At 37.3% G+C, this 9090-nt stretch overlaps 1 protein-coding gene across 2 annotated transcripts; it reads right to left on the reverse strand.

Annotated features, from left to right (window-relative positions):
• Positions 1-2785: 2785 nt before the first annotated feature.
• On the reverse strand, positions 2786-8759 carry LOC111915191 (probable LRR receptor-like serine/threonine-protein kinase At1g67720). 2 transcript variants are annotated; one of them, XM_042901249.1, is made up of 15 exons: positions 8741-8759; positions 8324-8427; positions 6673-7710; positions 6467-6599; positions 6198-6269; positions 6042-6110; positions 5881-5952; positions 5690-5758; positions 4639-4793; positions 4308-4531; positions 4102-4228; positions 3937-4005; positions 3671-3857; positions 3451-3586; positions 2786-3368 (listed from the first exon to the last, which is right to left on the reverse strand). In XM_042901249.1, exons 2-15 carry the CDS (start codon positions 8403-8405, stop codon positions 3039-3041), a joined length of 2763 nt encoding a protein of 920 aa, XP_042757183.1. In that variant the 5' UTR covers positions 8406-8427; positions 8741-8759; the 3' UTR covers positions 2786-3038. The 2 variants fall into 2 exon arrangements, with proteins under 2 accessions (XP_042757183.1, XP_023766629.1); XM_023910861.3 differs by lacking the exon at positions 8741-8759 and adding an exon at positions 8526-8707.
• Positions 8760-9090: the final 331 nt, after the last annotated feature.

A 9090-nucleotide genomic window follows, 5' to 3' on the forward strand; every position in this document is an offset into this window, starting at 1 on the left:
GCCTCCTTCACCCTCAGAGAGCTGTGAGAAAACCCTATTTCGTTCTTGAGTGATTTATGTGATCTTGTGTGCATTTGTGAAGGCTTGAAGAAGGAGAAGAAGAAAGGAGCAAGGAGAAGAGCTGTAGAGCAAAGATTCAGGGGAAAACCAGAGTTCTTTGAGGTATTCTTCGGATTTCCTTCCCTTTTATGCTTTAAAAACCCCTCTAGATCTAGTTGATGCTATTCTCAAGCCTTATGTTGATATGGAAGCCCTATTATGTCGAGATACCCTTAGATCTGCTCATTTAGGAGTTGTAGAGCCCAGATCTATTGCCTTTATGGAGCTATTTTGCATCATAACCCTAGATCTACCCTTTTAAGTGCCTTTTTAGCCTTTATCCCCTTTTTCATGTGTTTGTACACGTAAAGTTGGAAACTTTACGTGGTAAATCAGCTTATTGGACTCAGATCTATCATTTGTATGTAATGGATTCAAGCAGAATCGAGTGTAGAATAGTTGCATGGTTGTGACTCGGCGAGTCGGAAGAACAACTCAGCGAGTCGAGTCGCGAGTCCCCGATTTCTTCCTTTTGAGCGGTGTCGAGTGGGACCAGTGAGTAGTGGAGTGGACTCAGCGAGTTTGAGGGTAGACTCAATAATGGAGGGACTCGGCCAGTTGTTCATAAAACTCGGCGAGTCCAAGGCAATCTTCTTGAGCTCAAGAACAACTCGTCGAGTTGTTCATATGACTCGGCGAGTCGGATGAAGATTGTCTGAGTTCTTGGATAGAAAGAGTACTCGTCGAGTTGATGCCATACTCGACGAGTAGCCACGAGTGGGGTTGTGAAATGAGATTAGAGACTCGGCGAGTTGGTGGCCCAACTCGGCGAGTCAGGTCAACCGTGGGTTGACTTTGACCGGGAGAGTTGACTTTGACCAAGGGTAAAAGAGTCATTTTACCCCAGTGCAGTGTTTAGTATTTGGTTGAGTGTGTTTATGGCCTTGTAGCCGGGGAGATACCGGAGCAGCAGCAGTTAGCTTCCAGGGCCATTCACACAGCAGCCAGTTCACGAGGTGAGTGTTCCTTCCAGTAGTAACGGGTCTAAGGCCACAATGCCGGCCTGTTTAGCTAGCAGTCAGCTTCGGACCTCGGTCCGATGTAGTAGTCAGTATGTTTGATGCCTTCGTGGTTCAGACAGGGTTATGTGTTTATGCTAGATGATATGTTTATGATATGTTCAGTCAGCTTCGGACTCCGATCCGATGTAGGGGACAAGGTCTTAGTCAGCTTCGGACTTCGGTCCGATGTCAGCTTCGGACTCCGGTCTGATGTAGGGGACGTAGGTCCCAGTCAGCTTCGGGCTCCGGTCCGATGTCTCAGTCAGCTTCGGACTTCGGTCCGATGTCCTAGTCAGCTTCGGACTTGGTTCGATGTAGGGGACGAAGGTCCCAGTCAGCTTCGGACTACGGTCCGATGTTTTAGCCAGCTTCGGACTTCGATCCGATGTAGGGGGCAAGGCCCCGGTTAGCCGGACTTCAGTCCGATGCAGTGGGCAAGGCCCAATACATGCTTTATATGTTATTGTGTGGTATGTGGTAGTTTGCGGGAGCTCACTAAACTTCGTGCTTACAGTTTCAGTTTTGGTTTCAGGTACTTCCGCAAGCAGAGGGAAGAGCTCGGGATGATGGCATCGCACACACCACAGCTTCAGCTTTTATCCTGGTAGTTGATTTAGTTTTTGATTTTGATATGACATAGATATGATACAGTTTTCCACACAGTGTTTTTATTATGTTTGGGATACATCACGTATGGTTTTATGATATGACACTCAGTTTATGGTTTTTGGTTATATTAAAAAAAATGAAATTTTTGGGTCGTATTTTTGGGTAGTTTCAAAAAGCGTAAGTCACATAGTCTAGACAGATCAAGCAGAACCCATCTCATGGCCTATTACTTAGAGGTAAATTGCAGAGCACTATTGATATTTTGGGTATGCAAGATTTAAACCTTAAAAATCTTTTATGAAATTTTGCATCCTAACCGTTCGGCTTTCATAGTAGGGGAATCCATGTCGTACTTGTTAATATATACGAGAGCACCATTCAAAATGGGTCTTGACTTATGAAAACTGGAGAAAATTAGATTTTTGTGTGACTTTGTCACTATGTGGGAACCCACAAGCAAACCACTTAATTGGAAAGCTCAATTTCGTCTTAACACAACTTTGTGTCTTAACATGACTTTGTGTTGATTTCACCAAAACATACTCAAACTGTATGAGATGTGTCAGACAACTTCTTAAGTCGTATCGGCCCACTTAAAACGTGTGGGCTTCATAATGACTTTAAAGGTGATCTTCTATAACAAAGAAAATATTTTTGAAGGTAAACATTAATTATGGAACATTTATTGAGTACGTAACATTTCTCACTTGGATGTGAGGGATCTACACATTTGAAAAAAAGTGGTTAATATTTTGGTTTTACAATCATGTGCAAAAAAAAGTACTTTTAAGAATATTGTTTGGCTCCTTGTTTCTATTATGGGCTAAACATCATTTCTTAAAAAAGTTGATAGATTTTTACATGAAGTTTTAGATCTATGTTTATATTCTCTTGTTGGTAGTATTTATTGGTTAAATCAAGTATCTTCTACCTAATTTTTTTATTTTATTGATCACACTAGAATCATGTAGTGGTTATGGTTTGCTTCATAGAGTGATCAAAGTTTTGTGGGGCATTTGATATAGAGTGAGACATTTGATAGACATATACCAACTAACCACTTATCAAATAAAACGTTTAACTCATCAAAACACGAACAAACTCTACGATTAATTACCAAATTGAAAAATATTTTAAATGTAAGTCCAAAACACCTCCAAATTTACACCCAACCCCTACAACTACAAAAAACTTGCAAAATTACCAAAAACTCACACCTCCATAACACCACCATTCTAACAAAAACTCCTCCAAACCCAACGTCCATTTCAAACATCAAACATCAAATAACCTGAAAAAATCGAAATACAGAACGCATGAGAATCGACGTTATCGCGCACCAGGTCGATTAATGGACTCATCAATCGACAAATCGTGATCGTTGCTCATTAAATCAAGAGACCCCATGTTCAAAATCGAATGCCTCGACATTTCATCAGAACTACGTTCTCGTGCAGCAGCCACTACTCCCCTCTCGATCGAGATCGCATCTTGTATTTCTTTGATAACTTCAGACATCGAAGGTCTCATGTTCCCATGAGGTTGCACGCACATCAAAGCCTTTTCTGCTATCTTCCACATCGATTGGATGTCATATTCGTTACCAAGAGCTGGATCTATGATTCCTTGAATGTCCCCATTCTCTATATGCAACTTCGCCTGTCATCAAACAATTTACATGTATTATTAAGGCTTAATTCATCCGTTGAGTAAAAAACAAACAGCATCGGAGTTATGTTACCCATTGAACGATGTTCCTGCAATTGATGCCAAAGTTTTCATTTGAAATTGCTTCTTGACCTGAGATTAGCTCGAGAAGAATGACACCAAAGCTATAGATGTCGCTTTTGTCTGTCAAACGATTTGAAATATAGTACCTACAATACACAAGTAATATCTACATTATGAGCCAAATGAGATTATATAAGCTTGTGTAATTTGGAAATATGGAAAAAACTTACTCGGGATCAAGATAGCCAAGAGTGCCACGAACAATGCTTGAAACATGTGAAGTCCCATCAACTGCAAGCTTTGAGAGACCAAAATCTGAAACCTTAGCTCTCATGTTCTTATCAAGAAGAATGTTGCTTGTTTTCAAATCTCTATGGATAATAGAAGGGACACAACCCGTATGAAGGTACTCAATCCCTATAACAACAAATTGAAAGAAAAAAAAGACGAAGTTAGCAAAAATCTTGATGATATATTGATTTCTAATAAAGTATACCTTTTGCAGACTCTTCTGCAATTTCGAGTCGCTTGATCCAGTTAATGCCACGTGCCCTTGCTAAAGGTCCTAAATTTAAACATAAAGATTTATCATCACAACAAAAAACTTGAAATTTGAATTGGGTCAAGATCAAAAGAGGGTCAACATTCAACAAGATCTAACCATAAAGATGCTCTTTGAGTGTTCCATTATGCATAAACTCATAAACAAGAATATCCATCCCATCTTCTTGGCAAAACCCAAGAAACTGTACCAAATTTCTATGATGGATTCTTGAAAGAAGAGTCACCTTGAACAACAACAAAAAAGTATGTCATTGAGATATACTATGAATAGAAACAATGGTCACTTTATACTACAAAAGTTACCTCATTTGCAAACTCTTTCTTGCCTTGATAAACATTAGTATTCTCAAGAAGTTTGACTGCAATTTCCTTTCCATCATTTAATTTTCCATAGTACACAGTCCCAAATCCTCCAGACCCAACTTTCTTTTCAAAATTCTTTGTAGCATTTCTTAATTCAGATAATGTGAAGCATTGAGCAGCCTCAGTGGTTGCATTATTCATCACAGGCATACCATGTTTAGGCTCTGCAAAAAACAAAAAAGAAAAAACATAAAAACACCAATGGATTAATTAATTATTGGAGAAGAAAAACATGTGCATGAAAGTGTCGTGACAGGTGTCACGAGCTCACCTTGTTTGGGATATTTCTTGCGTTGGCGAAGGAGTATGCATGAGGTTAGGAACCCTAAAAATAGGGCAGCTGCCCCAATTGCTAATCCTATGATTATGTTTCTATTTCGTCTTCCTCCACTACCTTCTTTTCTAAGATTCGGGTTCCCCGTGTAGCTGAGATCATGAAAACAAGAAATATGGTAAATCTAAAAGTGTTTGAATCATATTTTGATTGATATAAAAACACTAATGTAGTGTTTGCTATGACGGAATCGAAGAAGCAATGGAATGGTTGATTCCATTGGAATGAAACAAAAGTTGTTTGTTTTGCTAGATGGAATGGAATGAACCGTTCGTGAAGGAGTCTGATCCTTTCCAATTAGCTAAATTTTATGGTTTTAGTTGAATTAACCACTTATATTTTGTTTTTTTTCCAAATCATAGAAGTTTCAGACATTTTTCCAAAATTTAACCAATTTGACGTGATTTTGATATAATATATTAAAAAGGCTAATATGGAAAATTACCGGCATAACTAATATAACAAAATTATTGGTGAAACATGATGATAGGTCAAAATGGTTAATTTGGAAAAATGTCTGAAACTTTTATGGTTTGACTAAAAAATAAAGTATTAGTGATAATCACAAAACTGCCCAAAACATAATGTTTCTTTTTTGTAATAATATTCCCTATTTTTTATTTATAACCTCATTTCGGTTTTAGTGAGCTCTTGTTATGTTCAGTTTTTTGTTTTGTAAATGGTAAAATCTATTATGAGATTTAAATAATATATAGAATAGTGTTGGAACTATGCCTTGTATATACATAGAAATATAAAAAATTCAACTATAATTCATTATCTTCCTAAAGGTCAACCAAACATGATCATGGAATGTAATGATTCATTCCATCACCTTGCTTATTCCATTACCTTGGTCATTCCATTTCTTCATCATTTCATTCCATTCAACCAAATAGACAACTAAACATGCTTATGGCTTATAAGCAACATGAAATGAATTACATCATTTCAGGGAGAAAAAAAAGAGTAAAGAAGAAAGACTCACTTCAAGATTAAGCCTTCATTCAGAAAACCGGAAGGCACTTCTCCTGATAACAAGTTATTTTGCACATACCTACATACATTAAATTCAAAAAAGAATCAACTATATTATATATATGGTGCTAAACAATAAAAACTTAACAAACAATATGAATCTTTATCTAAAAATCCAATCCACATAAAGCTACTACTTACAGTTGGCTTAGATTAGGTAGGTCTGCTAATGAGGCAGGCAACTCACCACTCAACTGATTGTTCTCAAGATGTCTGTGTAGTCAAATCATGATTTAGATTACAAAAATATTAAATCAAATAGGATGATTAAATCATTAAAAAATATATAAAAAAAGTGTTACATGATCTTTAAGTTTTGACATCCACTAAAATCAGGAATCGGACCCGTGAGTGCATTCCCATCAAGCCATCTATAGTCAACAACATTAGAAGTTAATGGTCAAACTTGCAAAGATTCATTAAACATCAAGAAAGAAAAGGTAAATATTGAAACTCACAACTGTTCTAAGTAAGTCAACTTGGTCAAATCCAAAGGAATGCTTCCACTTAAGTTCTTGCCAGTCAATTTTCTGCATAAAAAGTCAAATAACACCTCATTTTTTTTGTCAAACTACTCATCTAACATGTCAATCTTGAAGGGTATTTTAGATACTCAACCAAAAGTCACAACTTGATAATCTTTACCAAATTTTACGAAATGGGTTGCTTAAAAAGTTAAAACTTTTAACAATTTTAGGTCAAGATCAAGAAAGATAAAAGAAGTTACACTGAGATAATCTTGGGTTGAGGATCTGAATTACACACCAACCATGACCATGCAACAGGTAAACATGGATCACCACCTTCTTGCCCCCAATCTGACAACTGATAACCAGAAACTAAACTAGCAGCAACATCTCCTATAAATCAAACAAAACAATAATCATTAAAAAAAATTCAATCTTTTTTCAAGAAACTTCATTTTTTACTTACCATCAAAAGACCCATCACTTATTTTCACATATTTACTAATCTCAATAGCATTCACAAGAGGCCCTTGAGAAGAATCAGCTGTTTTCCCAAACTTAAAAGACAAAACAAACGGCAGTGTTATGTTCTCAAATCCAGGCTCATACAAACGATACATCCCCTGAGCATTTTCTTGAATGTTAACAACCGGTTTACTCAATTCTGGTGCTCCCGGAAGGACTAAACGGAACTTTCTTGTTTCTGTAGGGGGTAAATCTTCAATTTCTGCAAAATAAGTATAAGCCCAACCAAACCCCGGAAACCCATCCAAATTCATTCGGTAAGTCAAAGTCCCATTCCGCCCTACAACCGCTGTCTGCATCACTTTCTGAGGCGGCTGTTCGTCTTTTCCGGTGTCAATCGGTGATTCCGTTGATACTCTTTCCGTTCCGGCTGCAACATCAACTAAGTAATTGGCTTTCTTTACCAAATCGGATTCCCATATTCTATCAAACGGGTCATCCGGGTATCTGACCGGATCTTCATTTTCTGCCCCAAAGTTGATTCTTGCAGAAACACTAAGAAAGAATTGGTTTTCAAAAGGCGTAAGGTAGATAGACCCGTTGAATGGTCTTAACTCAAGGGTGGAAATAAATGGTTTCCCGGTTGTTGCATTTGATAAACACACACTAATGGAAGTCCCTGAAGCTAAAAAGATTAGTTCTTGAGATTCGATAGTGTTGGCATCTGAAATGACAATTGTAGCCCAATGAGTGGGGCCCAAGGAGATGTCGAATTTTGGGTATACATTGTTGCTATCGAAATTTCCGTATAAGAATGTTGCTCTTATGAGGTACCTAGTCCTGCTTTCAACATCAAGTGTGTAACAATATTTTCTGTTGTCTCCTGGGAAATATCTAACTGTTTGATATTGTTGTCTTGTTTCATTTCTGACTGATATGTTACTCGTGTTCCCATAAATGATTTGATTATCGGGAATCCAGTCAAGCCCAAGATCGTCTGTGAAATTGCTTTGACCTCCACAGTTGATACTTATAAAATCTGTTGAGCATAAACAAATCGATATAATTAGTTGAATTACTTGAATAATCATAGCTTTACTATCTAATTAACTTATTCTCACTCTGCAAATGCCAGAAAAAACGAGACGACAATTGGGGGCTGGTGCACAACGATATAGTTACCTTCATTAATGAAGTCATGAGCTAATTTTCCCCAAAAAGACATAGTTTATAGCTGCTTTGTATTCCAATTAGGGCAAAATTTTGAACCCAAAAGTTTCTTAATTTGGTATCCAGAACTTTGCCTCAAATGTCAGAATTTTTATAACTAAATTTATGCACATTACAGTCAAAACTACATTAAAGATTGACAAATACATCACCCCAGAAGTGTTCTAAGCAAACCCCAAAGAGAAATACAAAAACAAGAACACAAAAATTGAAACTTCAAGAGGCACGAAGTGACGAAACCCACGTCAATCAAGAAACCCGTCAAGAAAAGGGTAATTCTACCGCAATTTCATATAGGGACGCAATTAAAGTTCAAGAAAACAAGAACCCACTTACACAATTAACAAATATTACCGTATGCATGCAATTGAGAGAGAAGGAGAGAGAGACTGAGAGAGAGAGAGAGAGAGAGAGTGGTGAACCTGGAGTCTGGGATGTGGTGATGTCTAAATTGAGAACAAGAACAGAGAAGAAGAGTATGAACAAGAAACGATCAGTCCCCATCTGGGTTCTCCTCTGTCTTTGCCTGAAAAAAGTTACAAAAGAGTCTAGTAGAAGATTAAAAGCACAAAAAAGATGAAAAAGGTGACTGCATTATTTAGCCAATGGTGAGAACAGCAGTACTTTGTGTTATTTAATAGTGGGTCTATTAAATAACAGAAACCCCCTAATAGAAGAGAGGATACGGGTAAACGCGCATGAATAAGAAGAATGATCCTCTGTTTGATGCTACTAAAAAGATATAAACTTTAAAGAGAGGTGATGAAGATGAGAGGAGGTTGTTTCGGTCGATAGTGAAGAAAAAGGTGAGGAGAGTGCAGGAGAGGGAGGTCACTTACTGGCCACTGAGAAAGGTCACCGAGGGCCCACCAACAAGAAACCATGTGGCACCTACTCAAGTTTATGATATTAAGTTAGGTTTTTAGGATCTTTGATGATAGATACAATGTTTTCTTGAAGGGAAATTGAGTAGTCTAACCTTATTTCGGGGTTTTTTTTTCTTTTTTTTTTTTTAATGTATTTTTTTTTTTTTTTTTTTTAAATAATCACATATTTCGGAAGGGGTTGTTTTGGAATGTATTTTAGTATATTTTTCGAGTGACCCGACTGTAACAGCCCGAAATCTCAGGTATTATTAAATTATGTTTTTGGGGTGATTTAAGAGGGGACTCGGCGAGTTGGAGCCTAG

This window comes from Lactuca sativa, chromosome 1 (assembly GCF_002870075.4).
Source record: "Lactuca sativa cultivar Salinas chromosome 1, Lsat_Salinas_v11, whole genome shotgun sequence".
NCBI classification, from domain to species: domain Eukaryota; kingdom Viridiplantae; phylum Streptophyta; class Magnoliopsida; order Asterales; family Asteraceae; genus Lactuca; species Lactuca sativa.

Excerpts from the sequence above, each read along its gene's own strand:
- LOC111915191 (XM_042901249.1), bottom strand. The coding sequence starts at position 8,405 with ATGGGGACTGATCGTTTCTTGTTCATACTCTTCTTCTCTGTTCTTGTT. Across the intron at positions 6,270-6,466 it reads CAACCCAAGATTATCTCAGT|AAAATTGACTGGCAAGAACT; the intron begins GTAACTTCTTTT and ends CTTTTTATGCAG. Across the intron at positions 4,794-5,689 it reads AATGAAGGCTTAATCTTGAA|CTACACGGGGAACCCGAATC; the intron begins GTGAGTCTTTCT and ends TCATGATCTCAG.